At 46.1% G+C, this 16,213-nt stretch overlaps 1 protein-coding gene across 1 annotated transcript in view; it reads right to left on the bottom strand.

The window, feature by feature from the left end:
• Positions 1 to 4,024: 4,024 nt before the first annotated feature.
• LOC142750885 (carbohydrate sulfotransferase 1-like) overlaps positions 4,025 to 16,213 on the bottom strand; it is a 73,799-nt gene continuing 61,610 nt past the window's right edge. Inside the window, exon 3 of the mRNA XM_075859863.1 lies at positions 4,025 to 5,791. Within this exon, the coding sequence (XP_075715978.1) occupies positions 4,704 to 5,791 (1,088 nt within the window). The 3' untranslated portion in view covers positions 4,025 to 4,703. The remainder of the gene's footprint in view (positions 5,792 to 16,213) is intronic.

Below are 16,213 nucleotides of genomic sequence, written 5' to 3'. Positions count from 1 at the left end.
GTCCCTAGGCTGGACAACCCCTTTAATGGTCATAGGCTTACAGCTCAAACTCTCAAAAATGCATGTGTTTTTTTGTTCGTTTTTTTTTTGTTTTTTTTAGACGTGTTTCTTTAGGCTGCTTCTCAAAACACAACAAAAATGCACAATGTGAACCGAGCCTAAGGGGACCATACATATAATGTAATCTAATGTGTATGGCCAGCCTTAGGCCGGGTTCCCACGGGACGGATAGGCTGCGTAAAAAACACGCAGTGTATGTGACCTGGAAGCCGCAGTACATTCTGTCTGAAAACCGCACCATGTTGTGGTGCGTTTTTTCGGACAGAATTTCCACTGTGGAAAGCAGCGGTAAAAAAACGCTCATACTTACATAGGCCGTTGTTGTGGCGACGCTTCCCTCCATCGCAGCCCGGTCCGGCCTCCCTAGATGACGATGGAGCCCATGTGAACACTGCAGCCTGTGATTGGCTGCAGTGGCGGTCACATGGGATGCAACATCATACCGGGAGGCCAGACTGCAGGAAGTAGGGGGGCGCTCTGGGTAAGTATGACTTTGATTTTTTATTTTCCGTAGTTGCGATTTTTGTGACGTAATAGGGAAAACCCGCAACAGCAAATCAACAAAAACGCAGCGTAAATTGACATGCTGCAGAATTAAATTCCGCAACGCAGGTCAATTTATTAATGTCCACGTTTGTGTTTTTTTTTTTTTTCTGAATCTCATCTTTGCTGCTACTGTAAATGGTGCGGAATTTCCGCACAGAATTCTGTTGCGGAAATTCCGCAGCATTTACACTATGTAGGAATCCGGCCTTAAGCCTCCTGCACACACTGCAGATTTTGTTGCAGAAATTTCTGCAACTGAAAATCAGCGACATTTATCTGAATGGCGTTATTTCTGCAGCAAGCACAAAATCTGAAACGTGCCGCAAATATCCCAACGGCGAAAAAAAATAAATAAATCATACTTCCTCAGAACGTTGTCCTTCTTCCTGCAGTCTGGCCTCCTGGGATAATGTGGCAACCCATGTGACCGCTGCAGCCAATCACAGGCCGAAGCATCACATGGCCTGCAACGTCACCCTCCACTGACGTTCGCTCCTGCCTCCGTGGATAAGTATGAACGGCTATCTTCCGCAGCGGAATTTGTCTGAAAAATCGCACCATAATGTGGTGCGATTTTTCAGACAATGTCCTGCGGGTTCCAGGTGGGACACGCTCTGTGATTTTTACGCAGCTTATACGTCACGGGAACCCAGCCTAAGGGCGTCGTATCAGTAATCCGTAATATGGTCATGTGCATGAGGCCTACATACACTAGATAGTAACCGCGCCACTTATGTCCATGGGCTGTGCCTGGTATTGCAGCTAGTTTATATTCACTTGAATGGGGCTGAATGGCAATACCTGACACAACTCTAGGACAAGAGTGCCGCTGTTTCTTTGAAATGAAAACAATAATTGTTTTTCTAGTCTTGTTACAAACCCTTTATAGGGACACACAGCAAAAAAAAAAATGTTAAAAAAAATAATCGGTGAATATTATTGCTGTGGAGCCTGAGCCTCCAAGTCAAGTTTATCAGAGACAGGCCTCTTTAAATTATGGTTTCTGTTAGCTAGGTGGCGGTATTGCTAATGGCTGTAAGCAAGCGTGCACTGAACTCTCAGGGTATGTTCACACGGCGGGGGTCCGTAACGGCTGAAATTACGGGGATGTTTCAGCCTGAAAACATCCCCGTAATTTCAGCCGTACCGGCATGTGCAGGCGCTTGAACGCCGCGTCAATTACGGCCGTAATTAGCGCTGCTATTCATTGGAGTCAATGAATAGCGGCTCCAATTACGGCCAAAGAAGTGACAGGTCACTTCTTCTACGCGGGCGTCTATTTACGCGCCGTCATTTGACAGCGGCGCGTAAATATACGCCTCGTGTGAACAGACAAACGTCTGCCCATTGCTTTCAATGGGCAGATGTTTGTCAGCGCTATTGAGGCGCTATTTTCAGACGTAATTCGGGGCAAAAACGCCCGAATTACGTCCGTAAATAGGCCGTGTGAACATACCCTTATCAACACATCCGTCTCGGCTGATGGGTTGAGAGCTATTAAATGGGCCGCTCCACAACTTTTCTTTTTGCTCACATAGGGCAGATCTGTTCCAGAAACTTTTGCAACAAGATCAATTTCACACATCTCAATGCGATTGTTTTCGCAGTATGTGCATGGATTTCTGCAAGCCCCATTCAGACGTGTGGGACGGTCATGGAACGCTCTGCAACAAATCTTCCACATCGGGATATGCCCAAAGTCTATGTTCACACAGGACGGCTACGGTGCATAAAAGCACACAGTGTATCCGCCCTGTGTGCAGCAGGGAATTCCGGACGAAGAACCGCTCCAAATTGTGGTGCAGTTTTTTGACCGGAATGTCCGCTGCAGAAAACGACACCTAAAAAAAAGATGCATACTTATGGCCTCCTGAGTTGTTTTTTGTTGCGGAATCACAGCTTTTCCACTGCAAGAAATGCAACATCTGCAACATATAAACGGAGATTACGCAAATACGATTGAAATGCTGCGGAATAAAAATCTGCACCGCAGGTCAATTTCTGAGCATTTTTTGATTTGTTCAAATCTCATCAACTCCACTGCTACTGTATTAGGGCTTATTTAGACTAACGTGATATACGTCCGTGCAACGCGCGTGATGTTCAATATGTTTCGTCTATGGGGCCGTGCAGACTGTCCGTGAGTTTCACGCAGCGTGTGTCCGCTGCGTAAAAGTCACGACATGTCCTATATTTGTGCGTTGTTCACGCATCACGCACCCATTGAAGTCAATGGGTGCGTGAAAATCACGCGCAGCACACGGAAACACTTCCGTGGGACGAGCGTGATTCGCGCAGCAGCAGTAAAAAGTATGAATGAAAACAGTGTCATAATGATGGCGGTTGCGCAAAAAGCACGCAGCTGCGCATCATACGGTGATGATACACGGAGCTGTTAAGTACCTTTTGCGCGCGCAAAAGCCGCGGTTTTTTGCGCGTGCAAAACGCACAGGCTCGTGTAAAACCGGCCTTATGCTGTGGATTTTCCACAACTAAATCCGTTGCGTAAAATCCACAGTATTTACGCTATGTGTGAACTTACCCTTAGGCTATGTTCACACTGGGTATTTTGCCGAGTTTTTTGACGCGGAAATCGCGTCGCAAAACTCGGCAAAAACGGGCCGAGAACGCCTCCCATTGATTTCAATGGGAGGCGTCGGCGTCTTTTTCCCGCGAGCAGTAAAACTGCCTCGCGGGAAAAAGAAGCGACATGCCCTATCTTCGGGCACTTCCGCCTCTGACCTCCCATTGACTTCAATGGGAGGCAGGAGAAAGGGTATTTCTCGCTGTTTTATGCCCGCGGCGCTCAATGGCCGCGGGCGAAAAACGGCGCGATAATCGGCGTGCAGGGAGAGGAAAATCTGCCTCAAAGTTCCAAACGGAATTTTGAGGCAGATATTCCTCCCCCAAAATACTCCGTGTGAACATAGCCTTATAGCGGTACTGTGTGGTAGGGCATGTGATGCATCTCCTCCAATCGGCCACATGTGCTGGTTAGAATACAACATGCACTTTGTTGTATCATTTTATAGATTACACTAAATTAAATGGGTTGTTCCAGATCAGAACAAAAGTTAGGTTTTTTTCTCTCTCTAGAAACAGCGCCACCCTAGTCCATGTGCTGTGCCTGGTATTGCAGGTTAGCGCCATTAGACCAGGATCATGTATAGACAGTTATGATGCAGTTTTTGGCTCATTTTTTTTTTAAAACCACAGCCCAAAAAGGGATCCAGAAAATAGGAAAGCTATAAAGAAAATACTGATGTATTTCCTTTTGTGTCCACTCCTGTATTTGGCAAAAAAAAAAATTTGCATTAAAACTGCCTGTGTGATCCTGGCCTTAAAGTGAATGCAATACCAGACGCAGCCTATGGACAAGTGTGGTGCGGTTTCTGGGGCGAAGAAAAATCGTCCCGTTTTTTTAAACCTTTAGAGTAGAAGACCTGTGTGAGCGCACTCTCTTTATGGCGCTGTAAAATATGTTGAAATATAAACAGCAGGTACAAATAAATTCCTGAATGAATCCATTCTATTCATATGTTGTACATCCATTATAGAAAAACACATTTACACTGGAATAGGAAATAAAATTTAATTAAAAAAAAGTAATTTACTACTTTTACTAAAATGATTGAATTTTTTCTGACCGGAGTAGAACGTCATTTGAGAATACATTTTCAGGAGACACATAGGCTTCTTCTTACATCTTGTTGCTCACTCATAGACCAAATTCAGACTAACGCGGGGAGACCCTGACGTAAAAAAAATCGGCTCTTTTTCACATCCAAGTTGCCCCTGTGCGGTTCCCGTCTTCATGAAACCCCATAGACATGAGTCTATCGAGGGATCCGTGAAAACGGAACAAAATAGGACATGGTCTATCTTTCAAGGGACCCTTCACACGGTCCGTTGAAACAATGGCCGTGTGAACGGCCCCATTGAAATACATGCTTCTGTGTGATGGCCGTTGTTTTTAAGGGCCGTCACATGGACGTATACCACGGTTGTCTAAATTCGGCCTTATGAACCTGTTCAGACTCCGCGTGATATCCCACTAATCTCTGTTGGTTTGGAATGGTAGCTGACACCATGTTTTATTAGATAAATGGCAGAAATACTCTTGGTTCCACAAGGCTCTCAGAGAGGTTCTTCAGCTGCTGGAAGGAGTCTACCACTTGATAACCAAGTTGGGACAGGGTGGTGTTGCATACATCTTGCACAGTTTGGACTATATTGAAATGTAAGTGTAGCCTCCAATTATCCACAGTCTTGGATGATTTTCGGATGGTAGTAAATTTGCTAGAATTGGGAGAAACGGTTGCATTCGTGTTCTCCTCAATCCACGCTGAGAGACCTTCCTTCCATTGAAGGCCTACAAAGTTGTATATTTCATTGGTCTTCTTGATAGGATCCCTAGCGAGGTCTTCATACCGTACCAGCATATACTTCCCTTTCAGCCAAGAAGGTCTACTGAAAGCGGTGTCCAATGAGTTACTGTAATCCATACACATGTTCTGGATCAATAATAGGTCGATGTTATGAGGTTTTCGGCCTGATGAGTTCCAAATTTGGTAAGATCTATACTGGTCTATAAAAGTGCTAATTCTCGAGGCCAGAACTGCTCTGGGATCCCTGACAAGGTGAATTATTTTAAGGTTAAGTCTCGGATCCTCCACAAGTGTCCTCATATGGTTAATTTCAGGAATTCTGATGGTTTTTATGGCCATATTTTTATAGGATCGACAGGTTGTCGAGGCCAAAGTCAAGTTTATCTTTCGACAAGTTTTCAAACATTGGCTTTCCTGGAGTCCCTGTAACTGGTTGCATACAGGAGGAGAACATAAAGCTTTACTTGCTCCCCTTCTGAAGAACGAAAACGTAACGTGATCTTTAGGTGCCGGTTTGATGTAGTTTTCCAGAAGATAAAAGTCACAGTCATATAGGTTATGCAGCAGGTCTCTATAAGCCCCAAGAAGAGATCTTCTGTCTATTGTTGGCAGCCCATTCGCATTGGTAAACATGCTCTGTACGTGGTAAAGGGGCTCAAAAAGATAGAAGACGTCCGAGTTTTGGTTAAATAGTTGGCCGAGAAATGAAGATCCACTTCTGGCAGTGGCGAGAATCAGGATGTGTTTTCTGCCCTGCTGGCCATTGACGTCTTCACATAAAGCTCTTGTAACATTGTCTACGACAGAAAGAGAATTTAGGAAAATGAATTTTTTGTAGGTAAATTATAATTACCATAAATTAGACTGTAAGCCCCTTTGGGGACAGGGACCGATGTAAACGGCAAAAATCTGTACAGTGTTGAGGAATATGTTGCCGATATGTTAGCAACAGAAATAAAGAATTAACCCCTTAATGACCAGGCCTAAAAAGGCCTAAATGAGCAGCTAAATTTTTTTTCATTTTGCCTCTCTGCCTGTCAGCAGCCATATTTTTTAAAAATTTTTAATGACGTGGCTGTATAAGGCCTTGTTTTATGCAGGAATTTTTTTTTTTCCTGCACAGTTTGTAATTTATGTACTTTATTTTTGCGGCGTGAATATAGAATTGTTGTTTTTTTTTGGTTTTTTTTATAACGGTCACATTTCATGCTAAATAACCTGTTAAATTGATTCTTCAGGTTATTGTGGTCATGTAGATACCTAATATGGGTAGGTTGTTTGTTTTTATGTAATGTATGGGCAATAAAATATATTTATACAAAATAATGACTTGTGGACATTTCTTTATTATTATTATTTTTGACAAAAAATGTTTTAGCACATGAAGAGATAACTTTTGATTTCCTACTATTAATGTATTAGCATATTCCTATACGCTAATACATTATACTGTTTCACTATGACACAGGCTATGCCAGCGGGCGCTGCGAGTGTCGCTATCTGCTAGGGCCGGCTGTGTGTGGTGCTATCTGCAAGGGGGGCTGTGTGTGGCGCTATCTACAAGGGGGGCTGTGTGTGGCGCTATCTACAAGGTTGGCTGTGTGTGTGGCGCTATCTACAAGGGGGGGGGGGGCTGTGTGTGTGGTGCTATCTATAGGGGACGCTGTGGCTCAAAGGGACATTATTACTGCGTGGGGGCACAAAGGGGACATTGATACTGAGGTGGCACTTTTATTGTGTTGAGCAATCATTATTACCATATGGGGCACTGTGGATTACGAGTTTGTTTCGAGGATGAGGTATAGTTGGGGTGGATGCTGGAAAGGCGAGAAACCAACATGTCTGTGTGTCAAATTCTGCAGAGATGTGTCGTGGCTGGAATAAGTCGTCACAGTGGTCTGGACCGGATGGAGAAAAAAAGGGAAAATGAACGACTCTAATCAGAGAAGACATCACCTATGAGTCACTGGATATAAATGTGCTGTAATCACTTATATGGTCTACAGAGCTCCTGTTTATAACTGGCATCTACCACTATTTGGTCACTATATGGTGGTAATATTATATGGTTTGCAGAGCTCCTGTGTATAACTGGCATCTACCACTATATGGTCACTATATGGTGGCAATATTGGTCTTTGAATAAAAACCACTATACAGTCACTATGTGGTTATGGTGTGGGGATATTATTCAGTAACAGTATTGGGGTATTATTCTGTCACTATGTGGTTATGGTATGGCGGTATTATTCAGTAACAGTATGGGGGTATTATTCAGTCACTATGTGGTTATGGTGTTGCGGTATTATTCAGTAACAGTATGGGGGTATTATTCAGTTACTATGTTGTTATGGTGTGGTGGTATTATTCAGTAACAGTATGGGGGTGTTATTCAGTTACTATGTGGTTATGGTGTGGCGGTATTATTCAGTAACAGTATGGGGGTATTATTCAGTCCCTATGTGGTTATGGTGTGGCGGTATTATTCAGTAACAGTATGGGTGGGGGTGTTATTCAGTCACTATGTGGTTATGGTGTGGTGGTATTATTCAGTAACAGTATGGGGGTATTATTCAGTCACTATGTGGTTATGGTGTGGTGGTATTATTCAGTAACAGTATGGGGGTATTAGTCAGTCACTATGTGGTTATGGTGTGGTGGTATTATTCTGTAACAGTATGGGGGTATTATTAAGTCACTATGTGGTTATGGTGTGGTGGTATTATTCAGTAACAGTATGGGGTATTATTCAGTCACTATGTGGTTATGGTGTGGCGGTATTATTCAGTAACAGTATGGGGGTATTAGTCAGTCACTATGTGGTTATGATGTGGAGGTATTATTCTGTAACAGTATGGGGGTATTATTAAGTCACTATGTTGTGGTAATATGTGATCATGGTGTGGCGGTGTTATTTGGCCCTTCTATAATGTTTTTTCATGGTAACTGTGTGACCGTATTACTTAGAGGCCTACTATCTTACATAGATTCATTTTTATGACAGGGAAAATTATTTGGGTGCAGGTCTACTATATGTTTCAGGCACCAAAGAAATTATTTTAATTCATCAATATAATATCCAGGGACAGTTTACTTCTGAGCCATTGCTTTTGGTAGCCTATTATCTCTTATTAAAGTTGTCTTCGCTATCCATCCATCCATCCATCCATCCATCTTTGAAGGAGGGCATATGTCTTGGTCTTTTAAGGCCCTAGCAAGGCCCAGGCCAAAGGCTTTAGTCACACAGATTTATGACAGGTTTGGATCCCATCAGAGAAAACTTTTTTCTTGGGGAAAGGTTTCCACTGATATGCTCTGATCCTATTTTTAGTACTAAGCACACGGCTCCCACAGAGACTGTTCATATGGCCTAAGGCCCAGTTTATATTGCTGCTAAAATAACATACAATTTTTTGTAGCATGGCTAGGTCTACACTGCAACCTTTGAATGCAACCTCAATGTTTCCGTATGCGACAGGGTGGGACTGCTTGCAATGGACTCAAGGATGCCCCCTACCCTGCTTCCTATATGGGAAAAACGGAGGTGGCAATGTGGTAACCCCATGACTTTACCACGACTCGATTGCGTGTGTAGCGGCAGCCTTAAAGAAGCACTCCCACAATTTTTTTTCCGCCCCCTCATTTGAAAATGTGACTAAATGCAATATAGTGATGTGTATTCGCTTACCGGGTTCTTTATTTTACTAGTAGCCGCTCCGTTCCAGACCAGCGCTGGGTCACATTATCTTCATTCGGACTCTCCAAATCGTATAGTGTCTGCTGTAGGAACCGGAGGTGAGTCTCCCAATGCAAGTCTATGAGACTCACATCGCGGCTCTCATAGGCTTGCATTGAGAGACTGACTTCTGGTCCCGACATGAGACGCTGTAGGATTTGGATAGTCAGAATAGAGATCATGTGACCCAGTGGTGGCCCGGAACGGAAATTGGCCCCAGTGTGACTGTGTGTGCGTGTGAGATAGGAAATTTAGATTGTGAGCTCATTGAGGACAGGGACTGATATGAGTGATGACAATCTCAGGAAAAATAAATACATATATATCTTAGATATAATAATAATTTCATCTTCATTTCAAGTGATGACATATATGTGGTCATGAAGCTTATATACAAGGCCAAGCATATATTTCACCGGTCATCCATAAAGATAATTTGTCGCTTTAATTTCTTGTAAGAATTGTTAGTTCCTCCTGTATTATTGTTATGGCAGGAAGAAGGGGAAGGGGATAAGTGAGCCCTAATCTACCCACCGCCATGTCCCTGCCTACTTGCAACGACCCGCCCTAGGCGACGGGGTACAACTGGGCGGCGGTCCCTACGCTGACTAAGTGCAAGGGAATACAAACAGGGAACAAGCAAGGGAAGAGGCAGTAGCCCACGGAACACCCTGAGGAAACCAGAGTGGTCAACGAGCCAGTCAGAATCAGGATGTCACGAAGTATGCGAACGCAGAGCAAGGAGCAGGAAGCAAGCCGGGGTCAGAGCGAAGCAGGATAAGCGGAAGCTGTAGCAAGGCTGAAGCAAGGCAGTAGCAGGCTGGAGCAAGGCTGTAGCAGGGCCAGGAAACCAGGAAGAATCACAAGCAATGCGGAAGAGAAAACGGCAGGTATAAATGGACAGGGGGCGGAGCTAACTCCGACTGACCAGGCCGCGATAGGCTCTCCCACTCCTGAGCCTGCCACCCTGATTGGTGGGAGCCGGAGTCAGTCTAAGAGGTCCGGCCTCAGGTGTCGATTGATTAATCCTGGGAGTATCCACAGACGTAGTGCCTGGCAGATCCTTTACAGTACCCCCCCTTTTATGAGGGGCCACAGGACCCTTACTAAGAGGACCTGGTTTAGTGGGGAAGAGAAGGTGGAACCTCCTGACCAATACCCCAGCGTGAACATCTCGAGCAGGTGCCCAAGTCCTCTCCTCCGGCCCGTATCCTCTCCAATGGACCAGGTACTGGAGGGAGCCCTGGATCATCCTACTGTCCACAATCTTGGCCACCTCGAATTCCACCCCCTCAGGGGTGAGAATGGGAACAGGAGGTTTCCTCGAGGGGGACCAGGACGGGGAGCAGCGTTTAAGGAGGGAGGCATGAAAGACGTCGTGTATGCGAAAGGATGGAGGCAGCTCCAGACGGAAGGATACAGGGTTGAGGACTTCAATGACCTTATAAGGCCCAATAAATCGGGGAGCAAACTTCCTGGACGGGACCTTAAGGCGCAAGTTCCTAGACGACAACCACACCAGATCCCCGACGACAAACCGGGGGTTAGCAGAACGTCTTCTATCAGCCTGAATTTTTTGTACGCTCTGGGACGCCTCTAGGTTCTTCTGAACCTGGGCCCAGACTGTGCACAGTTCCCGATGAACGACCTCTACCTCGGGATTATTGGAACTACCAGGAGAAACGGAGGAGAACCGTGGATTAAACCCGAAATTACAGAAAAACGGGGAGACCCCTGACGAGTTACTGACCCGGTTATTCAGGGAAAATTCGGCGAGGGGAAGGAATGAGACCCAATCAAATTGACAGTCAGAGATGAAACACCTTAAATATTGTTCCAGGGATTGATTAGTCCTCTCCGTTTGGCCATTAGTTTCGGGATGGAAGGCGGAGGAGAAGGACAGATCAATCTCCAACTTTTTACAAAAGGCTCTCCAAAATAAAGAAACAAATTGTACCCCTCTGTCAGAAACGATATTGACTGGGACCCCATGGAGACGCAGAATGTGTTTAACAACCAAAGAAGCTAACGTCTTGGCGTTAGGTAATTTCTTAAGGGGCACAAAGTGGCACATCTTGGTGAAGCGGTCTACTACCACCCACACCACCGACTTGCCTTGAGATGGAGGCAAATCGGTGATAAAATCCATGGAGATATGGGTCCAAGGTCTCTGGGGAATGGGCAAAGAACGTAGTAAGCCCGCAGGTCGGGACCTAGGGGTCTTAGACCTAGCACAAACCTCACAAGTGGCGACGTAAGCCCTAACGTCTTTAGGCAACCCAGGCCACCAATAGTTTCTGGTAATGAGGTGTTTGGTACCCAGGATGACCAGATAGTGCGGAGTCATGGTTTTCCCTAAGTACCCTTAGCCGGTATTGCAGGGGACAAACAGCTTTTCCACAGGGAGGTTCCCGGGAGCTGAACCTTGATCAGCCGCAATATCAGAGACTAAATCAGAATCAGTGGCAGAAACGATTATACCAGGGGGTAAAATACAAGCAGGATCCTTCTCCGAAGGAGGATTGGCCATGAAACTACGTGACAGTGCATCAGCCTTAATATTTTTGGACCCAGCCCTATAGGTAAAAAAGTTAAATCTGGTAAAAAATAGCGCCCATCGAGCTTGTCTCTGATTAAGCCTCCGGGCAGATTCTAGGAAAACCAGATTCTTGTGGTCAGTAAGGACCGTTACCTGGTGTCTGGCCCCCTCCAGGAAGTGACGCCACTCTTCAAAAGCCCATTTAATGGCTAAAAGTTCGCGGTTGCCAATATCATAATTACTCTCCGTGGGCGAAAACTTCCTGGAGAAGTAAGCACAGGGGCGGAGATGGGTGAGGGACCTGGTACCCTGGGGCAAGGCAGCCCCCAATCCCACCTCGGACGCGTCAACCTCCACGATAAATGGCTCCCTTTGGTTGGGCTGAACCAGCACAGGGGCCGAGATAAAGCACTTCTTGAGGGTCTCAAAAGCCTGGACGGCCTCAGGAGGCCAGTGGAGGACATCAGCACCCTTGCGAGTGAGGTCCGTAAGAGGCTTAGCGACGACCGAGAAGTTGGCAATAAATCTCCTGTAATAGTTAGCGAACCCCAAAAAACACTGTAGCGCCTTCAGGGAGGCAGGTTGGACCCATTCCGCCACAGCCTGAACCTTGGCAGGGTCCATGCGGAATTCATGAGGAGTGAGGATTTGACCCAAAAATGGTATCTCCTGTACCCCAAACACACATTTTTCGGTTTTCGCAAACAGATTATTTTCCCGGAGGACCTGGAGCACCTTCCTGACATGCTCCACGTGGGAGGACCAGTCCTTGGAAAACACCAGTATGTCATCAAGGTACACTACAAGAAAATTTCCCAGGTAATCTCTCAGAATTTCATTAATAAAATTCTGGAAGACAGCAGGGGCATTACACAACCCAAAGGGCATGACCAGGTATTCAAAATGACCTTCGGGCGTGTTGAACGCAGTCTTCCACTCATCCCCCTCTTTGATGCGGATAAGGTTATACGCCCCCCCGTAGATCAAACTTAGAGAACCATTGGGCCCCCTGAACCTGATTAAAAAGATCCGGAATCAAAGGAAGGGGATACTGGTTCCTTACAGTGACCTTATTCAAGTTACGATAGTCAATGCACGGCCTAAGACCACCATCCTTCTTCCCCACGAAGAAGAAGCCAGCACCTACAGGAGAAGTAGAGGGGCGAATGTAACCCTTGGCCAGGCATTCTTGGATATATTCCCTCATGGCTTCACGTTCAGGACATGAAAGATTAAATATCCTACCCTTAGGAAGCTTAGAACCTGGTACCAAATCGATAGCGCAATCGTAATCTCTATGAGGGGGCAACATCTCGGAGGCCTCCTTAGAGAAAACATCAGCGAAGTCCTGAACAAACTCAGGTAGCGTGTTTACCTCCTCACGGGGAGAAATAGAGTTAACTGAAAGACATGACGTCAGGCATTCACTACCCCATTTGGTGAGATCCCCAGTATTCCAATCAAACGTGGGATTATGCAACTGCAACCAGGGAAGACCTAATACCAGATCGGACGATAATCCCTGCATCAACAGTACAGAGCACTGCTCCAAATGCATGGAGCCAACAAGGAGTTCAAAAACAGGAGTATGCTGAGTAAAATAACCATTAGCAAGAGGAGTGGAGTCGATACCCACTACCGGGACAGGATTAGGCAAATCAATAAAAGGCATTTTAGAGACATAGCAAATTCCAGAGACATGATATTAGCAGATGAGCCTGAATCCACGAAGGCACTGCCGGTGGCAGACCGACCACCAAACGAGACCTGGAAGGGAAGCAAAATTTTATTGCGTTTCATATTAACAGGGAAATACCTGTGCGCCCAAGTGACCTCCCCGATGATCACTTAGGTGCGGAAGTTTTCCGGCTGCTTATTCTTGCGCCTGGGACAGGTGTTCAGTTGATGCTTGTCATCCCCACAATAGAAGCAGAGACCATTCTTCCTGCGGAACTCTCTACGTTTTCGGGGGGACACGGAGGCCCCGAGTTGCATAGGTACCTCCGAGTCTTCCGTGGAAGAGCGAGGAGACGGGACCTCGGGGGGAATCGCAGGGAAGTCAGAGGGGAAAACACTGAAACGTTCAAGCTGTCGTTCCCTGAGACGTCGGTCAAGTCGTACTGCTAAGGCCATAACCTGGTCTAGGGAGTCAGAAGAGGGGTAGCTAACAAGCAGATCCTTCAGGGCGTTAGATAAGCCTAACCTAAACTGGCACCTTAGGGCAGGGTCATTCCACCGAGAAGCTACGCACCACTTTCTAAAGTCAGAACAGTATTCCTCAACAGGTCTCCTACCCTGACGTAAGGTCACCAGCTGACTCTCGGCCAAAGCAGTCCTGTCAGTCTCGTCGTAAATGAGTCAGAGGGCAGAGAAAAAACGATCAACGGAGGAAAGTTCAGGGGCGTCAGGAGCCAAGGAGAAGGCCCACTCTTGGGGCCCTTCCTGGAGTCGGGATATAATGATTCTTACCCGCTGGTTCTCGGAACCTGAGGAGTGAGGTTTTAGACGGAAGTAAAGTCTGCAACTCTCCCGAAAGGAGAGAAAAGTCTTACGGTCCCCTGAGAACCGGTCAGGTAACTTGAGGTTAGGTTCTAGAGGTGAGGCGAGGGGTACTACTATGGCAGCATCAGGCTGGTTGACCCTCTGAGCCAGGGCCTGGACCTGTAGGGAGAGGCCCTGCATCTGCTGGGTCAGGGTCTCAAGGGGGTCCATGATAGAGTAGGAGAAAGGGTAGACTAGGTATGGGCTTGTGATTATGTTATGGCAGGAAGAAGGGGAAGGGGATAAGTGAGCCCTAATCTACCCACCGCCCTGTCCCTGCCTACTTGCAACGACCTGCCCTAGGCGATGGGGTACAACTGAGCGGCGGTCCCTACGCTGACTAAGTGCAAGGGAATACAAACAGGGAACACCTTGAGGAAACCAGAGTGGTCAACGAGCCAGTCAGAATCAGGATGTCACGAAGTATGCGAACGCAGAGCAAGGAGCAGGAAGCAAGCCGGGGTCAGAGCGAAGCAGGATAAGCGGAAGCTGTAGCAAGGCTGAAGCAAGGCAGTAGCAGGCTGGAGCAAGGCTGTAGCAGGGCCAGGAAACCAGGAAGAATCACAAGCAATGAGGAAGAGAAAACGGCAGGTATAAATGGACAGGGGGCGGAGCTAACTCCGACTGACCAGGCCGCGATAGGCTCTCCCACTCCTGAGCCTGCCATCCTGATTGGTGGGAGCCGGAGTCAGTCTAAGAGGTCCGGCCTCAGGTGTCGACTGATTAATCCTGGGAGTATCCACAGACGTAGTGCCTGGCAGATCCTTTACAATTATAGTCCCACTTGTTTGTGCAAATTTTTTTAAGAGGGACAATAACCTGGGAACCGCTGACAATGATTGCAATGGATACATCAAGTATATAAATAGTATGGCTATAAAGGGAGGACGCTGTAGGAAACTTCAGACAGAAATTTATAGGAAGTGTCATGAGGATCCCACTACTCTTTATGTGACCGAATTTATGGTCTGCATGAATGATGTTTGTGGAGTTAAAGCACATAAAATGTTAATGATGAGCGAGGTTAAGAATACAGCTGGAGAATAATGGCCGAAAGCTCCTTTTCTGCAGCAACACAATGAAAATAAAACACAATCACGACTCCCACCCCCAGAAAAAGACATCGAAATCCTGAGACGTAAGCTGTATGGAGATTGCCAGAACTGAGGAGAATGTTGTTAGAGCCCCCTTCCCCAGAGACTACTACTACTACACTTACAGACGTGTAACGTGAAGCGCTTGGGCACCAATGCTAAATCTATAACCATGTGTCATTTATAACACTGGCATCTTCCTATGTGGCAGAGGGGCATTTGGGCCCTTTCAGTCATCAGGGGCCGGGTGCGACCTCTGCACCGCTTGTAGCTACACTTCTGTACACTTGTATCTTTCCAGGCCCTACTTCATTCTACTCCATCCGATGACATGGTTGCCTTGAGAACTCCAGGTTTTTCTTCCTATCTTGTAATTCTTAATTTTTACCTTAAATGATAGAATTAACATCTGGTACAATCAGGTTATGGATTCTCAGTGTATCACCGTGCCACCAGGTGTCTAACGCTGAATATACCACTGACCACCAGGTGTCTAATGATGAATATACCACTGACCACCAGGTGTCTAATGATGAATATACCACTGACTACCAGGTGTCTAATGATGAATATACCACTGACCACCAGGTGTCTAATGATGAATATACCACTGACCACCTGTTGTCTAATGATGAATATACCACTGACCACCAGGTGTCTAATGATGAATATACCACTGACCACCAGGTGTCTAATGATGAATATACCACTGACCACCAGGTGTCTAATGATGAATATACCACTGACCACCAGGTGTCTAATGATGAATATACCACTGACCACCAGGTGTCTAACGCTGAATATACCACTGACCACCAGGTGTCTAACGCTGAATATACCACTGACCACCAGGTGTCTAATGATGAATATATCACTGACCTCCAGGTGTCTAATGCTCTATATACCACTGACCACCAGGTGTCTAACGCTGAATATACCACTGACCACCAGGTGTCTAACGCTGAATATACCACTGACCACCAGTTTCTAATGCTGAATATATCACTGACCACCAGGTGTCTAATGCTAAATATACCACTGACCACCAGGTGTCTAACGATGAATATACCACTGACCCCCAAGTGTCTAATGATGAATATACCACTGACCACCATGTGTCTAATGATGAATATACCACTGACCACCATGTGTCTAATGATGAATATACCACTGACCACCAGGTGTCTAATGATGAATATATCACTGACCATCAGGTGTCTAATGCTCTATATACCACTAACCACCAGGTGTCTAACGCTGAATATACCACTGGCCACCAGGTGTCTAATGATGAATATATCACTGACCA

The sequence above is a fragment of the Rhinoderma darwinii genome, chromosome 3 (genome assembly GCF_050947455.1).
Source record: "Rhinoderma darwinii isolate aRhiDar2 chromosome 3, aRhiDar2.hap1, whole genome shotgun sequence".
Lineage (NCBI taxonomy): Eukaryota > Metazoa > Chordata > Amphibia > Anura > Rhinodermatidae > Rhinoderma > Rhinoderma darwinii.
The sequence above is the reverse complement of the archived record's forward strand: the minus strand, read 5'-3'. Positions and strand labels throughout refer to the sequence as shown.